The 16,044-nt window shown below is 52.7% G+C and overlaps 1 protein-coding gene and 1 long non-coding RNA gene across 2 annotated transcripts; both read left to right on the forward strand.

Moving 5' to 3' along the window:
- Positions 1–28: 28 nt before the first annotated feature.
- Positions 29–4,379, forward strand: LOC126652886 (uncharacterized). Its single transcript, XR_007632067.1, has 3 exons — positions 29–643; positions 1,154–1,893; positions 4,239–4,379. It is a non-coding gene; the product is annotated as an uncharacterized LOC126652886 (long non-coding RNA).
- Positions 4,380–5,578: 1,199 nt separating this feature from the next.
- LOC126652876 (putative methyltransferase DDB_G0268948) lies at positions 5,579–10,284 on the forward strand. Its single transcript, XM_050340075.1, has 7 exons — positions 5,579–5,726; positions 6,668–6,796; positions 7,066–7,226; positions 7,503–7,716; positions 8,348–8,448; positions 9,189–9,326; positions 9,857–10,284. The coding sequence occupies exons 2-7, from the start codon at positions 6,686–6,688 to the stop codon at positions 9,945–9,947; spliced, it is 816 nt and encodes a 271-aa protein (XP_050196032.1). The 5' UTR covers positions 5,579–5,726; positions 6,668–6,685; the 3' UTR covers positions 9,948–10,284.
- Positions 10,285–16,044: the final 5,760 nt, after the last annotated feature.

Genomic DNA, 16,044 nt, shown 5'->3' on the forward strand with positions numbered 1-16,044 from the left:
CTGGAGCCGCCCTCCTGCATCTTGGTCCTGCATCCTGCTGCACCCTCCTGCACCTTCCTCCTGCATCTTACCGTTCCCTTTTGCAAACCCCTGCACCCTCCTGCATTTTCCTGCACCCTCCTGCATCTGCTTTAACTCTAACCATCCACCTTCAGCTTCCTCCTGCATCTTCCTCCTGCATCTTCCTCCTGTGTGTTCCTGCACATTCCTCCTGCATTCTCCCCTGCAGCACCCTTCTGCATCCTGAAGCACCTTCCTATACCTCTCTGATCTCTGCTGCATCTTCCCGTACCCTCTTACATCCCTACGTGCCCTCCTCCATCTCACTGCATCCTCATGCAGACCCTGCACCTTCCAACATCCTCCCACACCCTCCAAGAGCATCCTCATGCACCCTCTTTTATCCTCCCACACCCTTCTCCATGCTCCCTCACCTTCCTGCATCCTCACACAGCCTGCCACACCCTGCTGCACCCTCTTGCACCCTTCTGTGCCCTCCTGTACCCTCCTCGATGCCACGTTGCACAGCATTTGCAGCCTCCAGCCCTTGTGCCACCACTGAACTAGGCCATCACCGGCCAGCACAGCATGGCCAGAGCAAAAAATTCCCCCTTTCCAGCCCCCTGAACCACTACGCTTCCAGGTTTGTTCCCACTTGGCTTTTGGGACATTGTGATCCTGAGAACTGCAACGAGAAATGGGCAGGGGATGATGGACCTGGCTGTCTCATGGTGCAGGGGCTTTTGGAGGAAGGAGAGAAGAGCTGAAAATATTGCTCCCTTCACCTTTATTTCTCCCCATCTTACAATGAATGTTCCTATCACATGCCTAGCTGGGATCCCAAGAAGAAAAAGCTTAAACTCGGAATTAAGATGGTCCTGGATCTCATTTAATCACCACAGATTTGTCTGCATTTCAGAACAGCCCATCAGGCATCAGCCAGGCCCAAGTCTGGTTTGGCCATGTACATCCCCAAGAGTTATTTAATTTTCCTACAGCAGCTTCCCGACACCACTGGATTTTTTTTCCTTATGTCAGCAGATATAATAATATCATCTACTATGTCCTCATATATCCTCCAGCCTGTGCATGAAAGAAAAGGTGAAATAAGATCAATCTGTGCTCATGTTTCTCTCCCTCTTTTTAATTCCAGAAATGTTAATCCATCAGCAGGGGAACATGTCCTCTTGGACACCCAGGAGTGCTGGATAATGAAGTGCTGGACCCCCCTGGGAACCCGAAAGGCAGGGGCTGAAGCTGAAGGTTGAGGTGTATGGAGCTGCTCAGCTATTGCAGGACAGTCTGAGGTGTTTAACCTCAGTCTGCACATCTGATGCTCTCCAAAAAGTGCTGAAGACTGAGCCCTCTGTCCCTCTCTGAGACCTTCTTTGCTCTGAAGTGCCCAAAAATATGCATTTCTGGTAAAGAGAAGAGAAACCCCACTGCCAAAATATTGGTGTGCTCCTTCTCCCACCTGGCCCTCTCTCCAAGTTGCTTCACTGGGATGGTGCCAAATTCCAACAGCAAAAGCCAAGAGTGCAGCGAATCTGACAGGACTGGCAGCATCCCATCGAGAAGCAGCTGTGCCCCAAAACGCCGAGATCATCACCTCATGCTTTTGTGCAGGCAGCTGGGGAACCCCCTGGGCCGAGAGGCGGCAGCACTGGGCTGTGGTGTCAGCAGGGTGAGTTGAGGTGTTCAGGCTGTTTAAAGCCATCAGGCAACGAGAGATCGATGGCGGTGCAGTTACAGATGGACAAGAGACAGTGATATGCTGATGGTGATGCTTTGTCAGCAAGTAAAGAGGAAAGATGAGCCAGGAAGCAATGGAGGAGCCTCTGGACCCTGCATGGGGAATGGGAGATCTCGGTGTCCTCTGCCATGGATTCTCAGGTGACTTCTAAATTTCATTTCATTCATCGTCCCCAAGATCCATCTTCCTTAGTTAAAAGGTGATATTATGAGAGAAGGACTTGTTTTTATTGTTTGTGGAAGATCCCAGTGCTGGGGCTTTACTCAGCCTGGGCTCACAGCTCCCACAGGCACTGCACATCAACCATTCCATCAGGAAGCATTAATGGCTGGACGAGCTAAGGGGCGAGGCAGGATTTCACAGTCAAGGGCGCTCTCCTCTGCAGGCTTCCTCCCCTGCCCTTGAACATGTCCCTGCCTGCCTTTATTTCTCCCCCAGCCTTTGCGTGCTTGAGCACAACAATAACCAGCCGACATGCCGGCTACAATTGCAGGGATCCGGCAATTGCACGGGTGTGGATGCAGTTCCCCAAAAATAGTCACAGCTGCAGAGATCTCCATCTCCCTCTCTGGTTGATCCTCGGGGGGTCTCGTTCATGTGGGCTCTTTTTTCACATAGGCACTGATTTTTCCTGGGTTGCAGAGCTGCCAGGGAGCGGGTAGGGATAGCCCCAGACAAGACCTTGAGGCACAGCTGTAACACACAGCTGTGCAATCAGCTGAGACATCCTTAATTTGTGGCTAACCCCCTTCCCTGCAAGGAGATTTCATCCATGCCTTGCTGCTTGTAAGCCAAGAGAATTATGTTCTTCATTAATTTAAAGTCTGAGCTCTCTAGGTTTAAAAAAGATCCTCATAGAAATACCAAATATTTTCCTATCCCTTTATTCCCCATAGTGACAATAAATCTTGTACCTTTTCCATAAAAGAACAAATAAACAGGGGGAAATCTCCCAAGCTTTCTTAGGATCTTAAAAGCAAATCAAGTTTTTCACAAGGTAAGAGAAATATCACCAGCTTTTTCATGGGATCCTGAGGATGGGGAGGTTGTTCAGCCCTTTGGGCATCCTCCCTCCAATGTGGCCTGGCAAGGAGCTGCCAAGTGAATCAAAGCTGAAATGAAATTTAAAACAATTAAATTTGTGAATTTGATGCAGGAGGGTAACGGAGTGATTTGCCTGCTCTTCCTTTAGCTCCACACTGCACACAGTCCATCCGCAGGGTTTGGTGCCACGAGGCCAGTGCGGCGCAGGAGGGGGCTCAGCACCTCCCACAGGTCCTGCTGAGGAGTCAGAGCAGCGTCGGGTGAAATCAGGCCCCAGACATCACCAGGGCTCCCATCGGGGTAGGCACAGCACATTCCTTCATGCACACAGTGGGTCTGGGTTTCTTTCCCCAGGACAATGTCCTGTAGCTCACCACAAGCAGTGACGGTTCCAGTGTGTGTGCTGGAACCCTGCTTATCCCAGATGTTTTGGGGGGCTTGCCTGGTGTTCAGATGATTGTCTAAACACAGGGATGCACGTTTCCTGGCACAGCACTGCTCTGCCCAGACATGAAGGTCATTGTGTTCCCCTCCTTCACCCTCCTCCCACGGGTAGGAGCAGGATGCAGGGAAGGGGCCGAGTGACACATCCTTGGCTGTGGGCTACGGAATTGCTGCCACTTTAAGGTCTTGTGTTAAAGACCTGGCCAAAGGGGCACCTCTGATGCATATGGTCAGAGCTGAGGGTTTTTCTTAAATTCCTGCAGATAGGTGAGACCTGGAGTGTTTTCCAGGTAGAAGATTATCCACAGAGAAGGGGAAGAATTGAACCCACTGAGCAAGACTTTGTGTAATTGTTTTAGTTCTCAGATCCTCTAAAATTGGGAGACCCTCTGAAAAATGCAGCATGGTGTGTCTGGCAGTGCTTGAGCTAGAAAATAAATGAGAATTAGTTTTCCACTTGAGCAATAGACATAATTAATTAGAACATGTTTATGAGGCTTGTAACTTGTTTTGCAGCTGCAGAAAAGAAGCCAGCTAAGTGTTCTCCAGGTGAAATTAGGGAAGATTTTTCTGCCAGAAAGTTTTTGCTGGGGACAGCATGAACACAGTTACAGAGCCAGGCTTGGGCTGAGAGGGGCATCTGTACTCTGGATTAAACAGAACAGCTCTTCCTCAGAAGGTAGGAGGGGAAAGGCAATTTTCAGCAATATCAAAGCAGCTGGCTGAGGGGATGTCAGCTGTTTTGTTTTCAGGAGGCAGCACTCTTTCCCTGGGATGAAAAGAATTTAGTATAATATTTACTGATGTGCAGTGAAACGAACCACAAGAATAGAAACAAAGTGGCTTTTTCCATATCAAGATAAGACATTCCAGTGCTCTGGAAACCATGGTGCTGTTGGTGAAAAATATCAACAAGTGACACAGGCAAACTGACAGGAGTCTCCTTTGAGCTTTTTTCCCTAAAATAGATTGTTTTGGGGTTTTTTATAAATTTCAGAGTGAGATGCATTGGCAGTGAAAGAAACCCGAACATCTCCCTGGAAATAGTCCCAGAGGCTGCAGTGAAACCCCAGTGGCTGAGTGAGGAGGACGGCCACACACCTGGATTGGTGCAGCAAGGTGAGGACATGGCATGGGCAGGGAATGCCAGCAGTGCAGGAGCACAGAGAGGCATCAAAAGCACTCAAGTGCTGTATCCCAAGGACAGGAATTGTCTCCTGGCCACTGATGAGATTAGGGCTTGGCTTGGTGATCCTGTTTGGAAAAGCAAAACTCTGGGAGCTGTTTTGCCACTGCATTCTGCAGAGAAACAAAGGTGGGGAGGGAGCAGAGCCAACGGGCACAGAACTTCAGGAGAGCAGGTGTGGAGGGATGAAGGATCTTAAATTGTCCTTTTCCGCATTAAGGTCAGAGTTTGGAGGTCTATTAATCCAGGACCCTGCTATATAATTCAAATCCACCTGGCCTGTAGGTTTGGGGAAGAAGTTGGGAAGACACCAGGGCACTTTTACATTCCTTGAAGTCTGTGGATTTAGTAAGTGGCCTGGTAGGGATGATGGACAGCGTCTGATTCTCTGTGCCTGGTGTTTAAACTCATGTTTGGACTAAGGCTCAGCAACCCAAGGTTTAAGAAGACAATTTATTGCTGCATGCTGCAGGGTCATCAGAGATTCACTGTCACTTGGGGAATACAAGAGAGCTGGAATAGGGAGTCAAAGGCAGCTGAATCCAGTGTGGCAAAGGTTGGGAGAGCTAGCAAAGGACTGGTGCCATTTGCAGCCTCTGCACTGCAGGTGTTTGGTCTCAGTAGCCAGAGGATAATCAGTTGAATACCACCTGTATTCTCTTAAAGTTAGGAGTGGCTTTCGGGCTGTGCAGAGTACAAACTGAGTGCTTCCAGTGAACCATGACTCGCTGCCTTCAGCTGCATGGAATTAGCATTACTCTTAGCAAAGGAGTAAATCCAAATCAGGGCAGGTTGCCTAGTCCTGAAATACTGTGCTCTGTGCTCTTCAAGTTGGTGCAGGGGACTCTATTTCTGCATGTTCTCTTTCCGCTGAACGATAGGAGGGGCCTTCAGTGCAGACAGAGCGCTGTAGGTACGGCTTTGGCTGCCCGTAGCTTTGCATCCTGTTCTCCTGCTACCTTGTAAAGATCTTCTGGGCTCTGTATCTGCTTCCCGAGACGTGGGGGGTGCTGAGCGACCCTCGGGATCCGTGGGCATTTTGAAAGCTCTCTGTAATTAGTAACTACAGAGCTGTGTAAAGACTAAGGCTCTGGGGCTACGGCATCTCGGTGGGATGAGCCTCTGGAAGCTGCGCTCTGGATTTTAGCCCTTCCGACTGCGCTCTGGCCCGGCAGGGAGGAGCTGCGGGGTGGGCGGTAGGCACCGGGGCGGCGCCGGCCATCGTCCGCCTTTCTTCCTCTTTTTCGTGGTCTGGAGCTCCGCTCGGGAAGGCCTCGGGAGCTGCGGGGTCTGTCGGCGGTAAGGGCGGGGCGTGGCGCGGGGGCGCTGGGGGAAGGAGGCTCCTCTGAGCGCTCGGAAAGCAGCTGGAGGATCCATCCAGAAAGGGCTTCGGCAGCGCTGCTGCTGCCTGCTGGGAGCTCCAGCCCTGCGCTATTGGAGCATCTCTTCCTGCGCCCCAAGGCAGAATAACCCTTGACTGTCCGATGTCGCAGCTCTCGCGTCCCTCTGCCCGCCTCGCTCGCTGTGGGCACAGAGAGGGTGCTGGGTCCCGTCAGACGGGGCAGGGTTCCTGGGGTCTGTCACCAGCCATGGGAGCCGTCGCTGTCCCGCACGGCACCTGCTCGGGCACCGAGACAAACAGGATGCGGCCGAGAGCCTTCCGGTGCGGCGGGGTGGGCCGGGACCAGGGGGATGCGGGGACTGGGGGTCCCGGAGCGTCACGGGGGAGGCACATTGATGGGCGAGACAGGGAACGCCCTGTGCGGTGTCCGTGAGAGGCCAAACAATACCAGGGGGTTGAGAAAGCGCAGGGCCGACTTGCTGTGTTTGTGTTAATTATAAAACATGGATTTCCTTAAAAAAACCCAAAACCAAAACCAAACAAACCCCAAAAAAACCTCCAAAGAAACCCCCCTCAAAAAACAAACCCAAACTGTTCTACTGTAATGGTAACTTATTTCAGAAAACGGCGGGGGGGGCGCTGGGGAAGCAAAGGAGTAAGGATTGCTTAAAAACCTGGAAAATTTTTCCGCATCGGATGCTGCTGGTTTCCTCTTGGGATTAGTTTACAGCCGTGGGAGGGATTCTCAGGTTCACATTCCTTTGCCCGGAGCCTCACGGGCAAAGTCCTCACGGGGGCCCCGCTGGGAACTGGAGGCTTTAGTGCCTGCGGTCATAGGCTAAAGAGGCGCAGGAATTTGACCCCGTGGTGACAATCCCGGCTTCCTGCTGCTTCCCAGGTGCCGGGTTATCCAAGCATGAGCACCCAGATGTTCGAGGGCAAAGGCCATGCAGCCGTCTACCAGAAATACAGGTTTGCACCGGGCAAAGAGCTGCAGCAAACCATCCTTGCCTACCTGCAGGAAAAGGTGAGTAGGGTATGGCCAGTTTGGAGGAAAAATCCAGGGTATCTTTATTTGTGGGTGGTAGTATTTACCTTGCTGGGACTGTTATCTTGATTGGTGCCACAGGGTATGATAAATTACCAGGGCTCAAGGCAAGGCGGGGGCACAGCAGAGGCCTTCCACAGGTTCTGCCATGCCAAGGCTGTTCCTGAGTGGATGCTGTGGGAAGCAATAGGGTAAAAGCACAGAAACTGGGTGGCTGCCCACTGAGATGCATCTGCTCCTCCCCACAGAGGGCAATCCCTGCTGAGCTGGTGGTGGATGTTGGCTGTGGGACCGGACAAGGCACCCGCTTCCTTGCAGAGCACTTCAAGAAGGTGGTGGGGACGGACATCAGCGAAGCACAGATCCAGGAGGCCAAGGACACCCTCTCCATGCCCAATGTCTCCTACCTGTGAGTGTCGGGGGAGTGAGCTCAGCCCAAGGCAAAATTCGGGTCCTCACATGGGAATGGTGTTTTGCGAGTACAGTTGTTGTAAGACCCAGCTGGCACCAAAGAAAGCCTTACCTGATGGAATTCCCGAGGTGAACAGGCATTATCCTAGACTTCCTGTAGCCATGGTTTTGCATCCCACACAGTCCTCATGGACTCCAAAAAATACCCACTGGCTCCATGTCCTACCCTCTGATTCCCATATCACAGATGTCTTTCTCTCCTCCCCGCTCCCAGCGTGTGCCCTGCAGAGGAGCTGCCGTTCCCGGACGCCTCTGTGGACGTCCTGGCCTCGTTCACGGCCGCGCACTGGTTTGACATCGAGAAGTTCATGAAGGAAGCACAACGGGTGGTGAGGCCGGGTGGCTGTGTGGCCATCAGCACCTACACCGTGGACATGAGCGTGCGCTATGGAGATTGCTCTGAGAAGCTTACCAAAATCTTCAGGGAGGTGAGGGGACGGAACCCAAACCTCAGGGCTTCCCCTCCTGGTCTGGGCACAGGGAAATGCATATTGCTTGGGTGCAGAGAGGAATCCTAATGCAGGATGGGCAGAAGAGGCATGGTTTAAACGCAGGGGTAAGGCTGAGGTGGGATTTAGAGGCTCCAAAGCAGTGCTAAATCTGGCTGGATGAGGAGAAAAGAGACACTAGGATTGATAGGGCAGGCTCTGGTAGGGTGAGAAGGGTGCCAGAGCATATCTGGGGGCTGGTATTGTCAAAGATACTTTTCCTGCTGTTGATCACAGTGAAAAGAATGGGAAGTATAAACTGTTTGGGAAAAGTCCTTTTTTAGTAATCTTTCTTGGCAAAGGGTGTTTTAACAACTGGATAAAAGGAGCCTTTGCACAATCAGTAACAGCAGCGTAGGGAGAAAAACAGAACCCTTATCTCTATAATAAAATGGCATCCTTAAATTCTGGGCAGTAAGCAAGATTTTTGGTGTATTTTAATGCCATAAGTATTTAAAAAATAAAAAGGGCCATGTGTGAATGCATATCAGGTTTAGGCTCAAACCTGAGTTACGTGGAAATTGAGAATTTCAAATGGTTTTGTGCTTTTTTTAATACACTGTCTTTACAGTGCTGGGACCAGATTTTAAAATACTCACATAATAGACTAAAATTCGTCTTGGAAAACTACAAAGAGATTTTCGAGGCCTTGCCATTCCCAGACAAGAAGAGGTGAGCAGAACCCTCTCGGTGCAGTGCCAGGAGTGGATAAAGGGGGTGTCTCTGCTCTTCCAGGGGCTGCTCTGCCTCCAGCTCAGTGAGGACACAAAGGAGCAGGGTTTGCCAGAATCTCAACCCAGCTGCTGGGGATCAACAAACCCCTGTGCATCGAGGCAGAGCTGTGTGGCTGCAGTCCCAACTGCTCCTGGCTTTTATGTGGCTCTGCACTGAGCCATCAAGTGGGGTCTGAGGGCTGTGAGGACCCCTCCTGCTCGAGGCAGCCTTGGGTTAGATTTTCAGTTGGTGGTCTAGCACAGTTTGAGGTTTCTGAGCAGGTCACTTCATGGTTGAAAGGAAAAACAGAGTGAGACAGCAAATGTGCCCCAGACCTCTGGGGAGCCACTGCCTGCCTCCCCACCAAGGCAAAAATGTGGTGGTAGTGGTGGTGTGAAGGTGTTGGTGTCCTGGATGCTGGAGGGGATGGGGGTCTGCAACTTACTAGGCCTGTACCAAAAGGGCTGTCCAAGTCACAGACTATGTGAGATGGTACCTGGAACCATCTTTGCTTCTCCAGTAGCACAGCAATCAGAGCTCTTGACCCACCACATGCCACAGTTGGATATTATTTCCATCTTCTGGACCTTTGATGGTGTCAGATACTTTATTCACCAGCACGTTAATCTGTTATCTGTGTTTCCCTGCCTTTAAGATTTAACTTGTCAATGCTCCTTCCTTCCCCATCTCTCTTGTAGAATCACTGATATCTATGACGGTATCCCCATGACTGTCGAGGGTGTGGTTGGCTACATGGAGTCTGCCTCTCCGTATCAAACCTTTATGAAGAATGACCCTGAAGCTGCAAAATCCCTCCTCCAAGAGACTGAAAAGAGGTGAGAAAACTGCTTGGGAAAACAAGCAGGATGTGGAGAACCTGTCTTCTACAGTGCATGAAGAGTGAGGTTGTGGAGACTCCTCCAAAGCTAGAAATGAGCTGTGAGGGGTGCACTCCCTCCTTCCCCCCAGGTGTGGGTGGGTGTCTGTCAAGGGTTAAACAGCAGATCCTTAAATGTTAAGTCCATGAAGCTCTGGGGTGTGCTTGCACTGATATATCCATGGAAATCTTGTGTCAGGGGTATCTTGAGTTTCTTTGCCTTGTTCTTGATTAGCAGAGGGCACGAAAAATATTGGTGGTTGCATCTTCACCAACCTGTTTTGGTCTCCAGCAAGGGCCTTCTGGGAAGGAGAGGCATCCCTGTGCCTGCTGATTTATTCATTGACCAGAACAACCCTTGTGCAGCAGCTGGAAGCATCTGCCATCCAGGCCTTTGTGCTGTGGGTGGAAGAGACCTGTCTCTGGTTGTGGGTGTCAGGTGGGAGCTGGCTGGACAGGGCGAGACCCTTCCTCTGCTTCTCGTTGCAGGATGCTGGAGACAATGGGTGTTTCTTCCCGCGAAACCCCAGTGGAGTTCTGGGTGAGGCACGTCTGTGTGCTGGGGTGCAAGGGACAGTGAAAGAGGAAACCCTCCTCATCTGGTGCTAAAATGGAACGAAAACATGGGTTGTCTCCTAATACCCCACTTGTAGCCGCTCTTATTCTTTGCAAGATTGATGCTGATTTCAGTGATTAAAATTTTGATTTTCTGTGGAAGGCAGAGGGGGTTTTATGCTTCTGGAGTTCCTGCCCACCTTGTTCCTGCAGTGTGCCCAGTGCTGCCCCCTCGGCACTGGAAGGGTCCCGTTTCGGGCTGGTGGTGGTTGGATTACACATGGGGAAGAGAATCACAGCACTAGCTGAGAAACTTGCTGCATTTCTTACACAATTAATAAGAATTAAAAAGCTGATAAAAAGTTGCCTGTGGTTCCTCTTTTTAAGAGAGGCTGTAGAGCACCTGCAGGGGGGGAATAACTGTGCCACATAGACACTGAGTGTCCTGAGGTCCTGAGTGGCCTCCTGCTCTATGGGGGAGATGGATTTTGGATAGGAAAGACGATTTGCCCTTTTCCCTGCCCAGGCTGAGGGAGGTGTGTGCTGTCTTTGAAGGCTGACCTGTAAAGGGGCTGTTCTCAGCCAGAACGTGCCCCCATCCCTGGTGCTTAGCTGGCTGGTGCAGGTGTGACAGCAGCTCACCTGCCCCAGGAGTGCTTTGTGACCGTAGTGAGTCACTTGCCCTCAGCACAGTTCAGGAGCCTTTCTGGGATCGCTGCCACAGGGGGAGCAGGTTTATGCCCATTATTACCCACCCACACTGCAAAGGGAAGATTAGAGGCTGGATTTTGGGGAGGGGCAGATAGACACATGAGGGTAAAGAGCTAGGCGCAGCCCAGCACAGGTCCCCTCCTGTTTGCTTTCTGCATATTTCAAGTTAAGGCACAGCCCCTGTGAGGACTGTTCCCTTTCCTGTAATTTCTGCCCATGGCAAGAAGGCTGCCCTGGCACCCTGGGGAGGGCAGTGCCCTTACTCTGTTCTGCCTTTCTTAGCAATGCACAAAGGTAAAAGTGACATATCTGCTCCCTGCCCCAGAGAGTGCACCTGGAGAGGGCCTTAGAGGGCCCGGAGATGCTTCCACTGTGGTCCTGTGCTCTCAGGTGTGGTTCTGACTGAGACCCCTCAGCTTGGCAAAGGTGCTGGGCCCTAGGCATATTTCCCCTGGGGTCACTGAGCCCTGGCTCAGCTTGTCCAGGGTGGGGAGCAAAGGTTTTGCCCTCAGGAGGGTGGTGGGGTCCTGGGAGGACAGCTATGGGGTGAGAAGACCATCGTGGATGTGAGGATGGGTTTGGGCCAGCAGCAGCCATCAGGCCTCCCTTGCCAGGTGAGAAAGGGGCTGGTGGCTTGTCATCTCTGGAGGGAGCACAAGAGGTCTCTCTTCCCAGGGTGACACCACTACTGGGGTGCCAGTGGCCTGACTGGCTGCCTGTCAGGGCACTGACTGGCTGGGGCATCTCCAGCTCTGCTGCCAGGCTTGTCCTGGAAAGGGGCATACCCACAGCCATACCAGGGCAGGGAGGGAACCCCCGGGAGGGAACCCCCAGGAGGGAACATGCTATGTCCCTACAGTAGTGGGCAAAGTTCTGGTGAAAAAGCATTTGGGCTTTCTCCTCATTTTAAATTTAAATTTAAAACAAGTTGGTTTAAGTCTGCTCAGTAATTACCTCAGCCCTTCCCTCTGTGCGTCCCCAGGATGGTGCTGCAGGCGATGGGCTGTGATGTAACACCGGGGATTGCATCACCACTGTGCTCGGGCACAGCACAAACCATCACAGCAGTGACAGCTCATGTGCAGAGAGGTGCTGAAGGGTTCTGGGGCACGTAGCTGGGCCAGGGGCACTTTGGTGGCACTGACACCCGGGGCTGGCAGGGACAGGTCGGGCAATGGCTGCTAAGTGGAGCCCACCTGATGTCCCCTGTCCTGGCACCATCAGGCCCTGGGCAGGTCTCCCACACACCACATGGGGGTTTATTTTTAAAGATGGCTTTTTTGGGGCACAGTTTCTGTCCCTTCTATCTTCTTTTCCCAGACTAGTTACTTTAGCAGGAGCCAATTCCTCCTGGACAAGCCTGCTGGCTACAAAAAGGGACAGGAAGGAGCCACCTGGGCTCATCCTTGCCCACTCCAGTGGCATTGCCTTTGCCCAGGATTTTCCCACGCTCGTGCCACGTAGCAGCTGATGAGTCACCATGGAGCAATTACCTTACCTGGTGCTGGTGCCCTGTCCACAGCCATGTTTCACTTTCCTTCTCACACCTGGAACTTCCTACGTGCCTGGGATTTCTTGCTCTGAGCAAGCTCAAGTGGCTCCAGCCTGCTGGGCCACATGAATCCAAGGGGGCTCCACCATCCTCCTCCATGCCGCTCTCCTGGCATAGCAGTGTCTGCAGCCGGGGCTGGAGCAATGGCTGTGGTGGGTCCCCAGTGTCCTGCACACCCTGCCAGGCACTGTGTGGTGTCCCCAGCCCATGCTGGCCGGGGGGGACCCTCCCCTGCCATGGCAGGAGCTGCCACTGGCACAGTTTGGAGGAGCTGTGGTGAATTCAGCCAGGCCTTGCTGGCTGGACTGGAATATGGTGGAGCATGGCATCACCATCACTGTGTGAGATGCATACCAAGGCCCAGGATGGCAAGAGCCCACATCCCACTGGGAAAAATCCCCTGATTCTGTTCAGCCAGGCTCCTGGGGGTTTGGCTGTGGCTGCAGGTGAGTGTGGCACAAATACCTGAGCAAGGCACCCAGGAGAGATCCTCACTCCTCCATCCCACCCACCCTGAGGGCTGAGAGCCACACTCATGGCCCAGCTTTACCTCCCCAGCTTTCGCTTTTCTTCGGTGCCTCTGAATTTCCTTTTGTGTGTGTGAAGACACAAGGTTTCGCTTTACTTCTCCAAACAGAAATGACACCTGGGACATAAAAGCCACAGTGATGGGAAACAGGAGCCAAAGCTGGGTCCCACGGGGATGTGATGCTGCTGTGACCAGACGGGTGACCCAAGAGCGTCTCGGCAGGGATTTGTTGTGTGGGACAGTGGTTCACGGTGGATCACCCCTCTCTCATTGAGGAGCATATTTCTTTTTTAAAACTGCTGGGATTTTCTGCTGAGGTACTGTCTGTTCCAGCTGAGCTGTGCCTCACTTGAGCGACATACATGGCATTATTTATGCTGGTTTGGGCTTTTATTTCAGAGCTATATCGATCATGGACTTTGTTGCACCAAACCAAAATTATTCTTCTAAGTCTGTGGTTTTCTTTAATGGAAACACAGGAAAAGAAAAGGAAATGAAAGGAAATGAAATGAAACACAGAGCTGTTGTCCTGTTTACTGAGAGGGTAGGCGAAGGAGCCAAGCCCAGAGCTCAGGCTTTTAATTACTGACCTCATTCAGCCTGTTCCCAGGGGGCAGGCTGGCACGGGAGCCTGGTCCTGTGGCCATATCTGTGGCTGGAAAACCTGTGCCCACCACGCTTTTACCACCATCTTTTACTGTCCTGGCTCTTGTATCTGCATCCAACTCGGTCAAGGTAAAAATACTCACTGTCCCATCTATGCTGCCCCCTCCTCTTCTTTATTTCCATCATGGTTTTCCAGGAAAAACCTGAGCAATCTGAGATGCTGCTGGAGCAGAGGAAGGGCTGGATGGACCTTGTGAGTCAACAGCTGGTCCTGCTCTGCCTCTTGAGAAATTATCTGGACAATGAGGCAGAGGGTACCCTCGGTGTACCAAGTTTTGTGGTGACCCCAAACTGGCAGAAGTGGATGACACAGTAGAGGGTCATGCTGCTGTCCACAGGGACTTAGACAAGCTGGAGAAATGGGCTGCACCTGAAGAGGAACAGCCCCAGGCACCAGGACGTGCTGGGGGCTGCCCAGATAGAAACCACGCATGGCAGAAAAGGACCTGGGGGTCCTGGTGGGCACCAGGTTGAACATGAGCCAGAAACATGTCCTTGTGGCAAAGAAGTGAATGGTATCTGGGGCTGCACTGGGAAGAGTGTTTCCCAGCAGGATGAGGGAGGTGATCCTTCCCTTCTACTCAGCACTGGTGAGGCCACCCCTGGGGTGCTGGGTCCAGGTTTGGGCTCCCCAGGGGGAGAGAGACATGGCACATATTGGATAGAGTTGAATCAATGTCATGAAGATGTTGGACAGGAACATCTCTCCTACAAGGAAAGGCTGAAAAAGGAGGTTTAGGCACTCTTGGTGGTGCCTACTGACAGCACAGCAGAAAAAAGCTACAACCTGAAACATGTGAAAGGGTATCTGAACACAAAAGAACACTCAGAGAGGCTGTGGAGTTGCCACTCCATCCTTGGAGTTATTTAAACTGGACACAGTCCTGGGCAACCCATGCCAGCTGACCCTGCCAGAGCAAGGGTTGCACTGGATGATGTCCACCTCCATGACCACATCCATGCCACTCTGCCCACCCATGGGTGTATCTTTCCACAGGCTTGCTCAAGAACTTTTCTTGTTCTCTTGGATTCTTTGAAATCAGCAGTTTATTTCCAAATGCAAACATTAAAAATCAAGTCCTTCTGGATCAGTGTTTTCCTGTGCACAGCCACCACACGACGCTGCAAAGTGCATTTATGCCTGTTGCTGCCTTACCATCTTGTCTTTTTAGATCCAGGCATTGCTCTCATTTTCTGTATTTAATGCTTGATGAATGCACAAAACTAAGAGCTCAGCAGCGATTGCAGGAGGTTACCTCGAGAGAGGGGCAGTTTGCTGACCGGGGGCACCGCTCCCCCCATCACTGGAGGGATGTCAATGCACCGTATTTGTGTTTCCAGGTTGAACAGGGAGGGAAACCCAGCCAGACCCAGCGGCTTGTAGGGTGGCAGCCCTGCTCATTTCCGGCAGCCTCCCTTCACGACTCTGTGTCCCACCTGGAAAACGTTAGGTGGAAGTGCTTCTGCCTTCACCTTTTCCCCTGTTTTGGTGGCACGCCTGGTCCCCCGGGATAACACAAGCATAAAGCTCGTGCCTGCAGCGTGCGCCGTGCAGTGCCTGCTCCCTGCCGCTGCTCCCCCCACTCCTTGCCATGGCCCTTCCTATGGGGAAACCGAGGCATGGACTGCTGCTGCCACGCAGGAGGCACTGAAACCCTCCTGGCTACCCTAAGTCTGCTGTCCCTGGGGGGCTGCGTGCCCGGGGTCTCCCGCAGCGCTCAGCGTGGGGCGGGGGTGGGTCGTGCCCGGTGTCCCCGCACTTGCCAGCACCTCTGTGCCACTCGGCGTGGCGGCGGCGTCCCCAGGCTCAGCCCCCTCGGAGGGTGTGTGCTGGAGGCAGCCCGAGCATCCCTCACCGCCGGCGCGCTCGCCCCGTCGAGGCGGAGTAGGGCAGGGCTGGAGGCAGCAGGGCAGGTAACGGAGGCGGGAATCCCGCCACCGGAGCTTTCGCTTTCCTGTTTCCAGAGCTGCTTAGTCCAGGCGTTGGAGTTTCCTTCTAACTTGAAAGCGCAATCACACCGGGCAGGTGGAAGGAATAAAAAGCTGGAGAGATGGGGCAGCAAGGCATCCACAGCCAGCAGAGCAAAGCTGCTCCCCTGGACAGCCCAGCAGCTCCACAGCCGAGAGAGCCACCTGTGGCACCTGTCAGGCACCTCTGCATCAGGAGTTTAGCGAATCCTCCCCGGAGTCCTCCGATTTATCCTCTCTGGCATCTTGCACCACAGCCTCCTCATCCCATCGTAACCCCCCGCTCACCATCGAGCTCTTGTCAACAAAATGCTGTGTCTCTGCCTCGCCCCACTGCTTGTGCTGGTGCTGGAGGTCAGCCTGGGGGCTGCCTTTCCCCATGAACCCCCGAGGAAGGGCTGCAGCCTGTTCAGGTACAGGCAAATCGAGAGGGATGAGAAGGAGGCTGTGAAGAAGATGCAGAAGGAGTTTGTGAGTATCGCTGGGGCTGGGCTGGGGAGGGGGGCAAGGCAGAGGAGATGCTGAATTTGAGACCTGAGTGACAAGGTGGATGTTTTCTGCAGAAGTGTGGGGAGGAGGAGGATGTTTTCCATGAGAGTTTGGGGACGTGAAGGATGCTGAGCCAAATTTTGTCCCGGTTTCAAACCCCGCACGGCGGGCAGGGTTGCACATCGCCAGAAGTCACAGTGACAGTTG

The sequence above is a fragment of the Myiozetetes cayanensis genome, unplaced genomic scaffold (assembly GCF_022539395.1).
Source record: "Myiozetetes cayanensis isolate MyiCay16 unplaced genomic scaffold, myiCay2020 scf9, whole genome shotgun sequence".
NCBI lineage: Eukaryota > Metazoa > Chordata > Aves > Passeriformes > Tyrannidae > Myiozetetes > Myiozetetes cayanensis.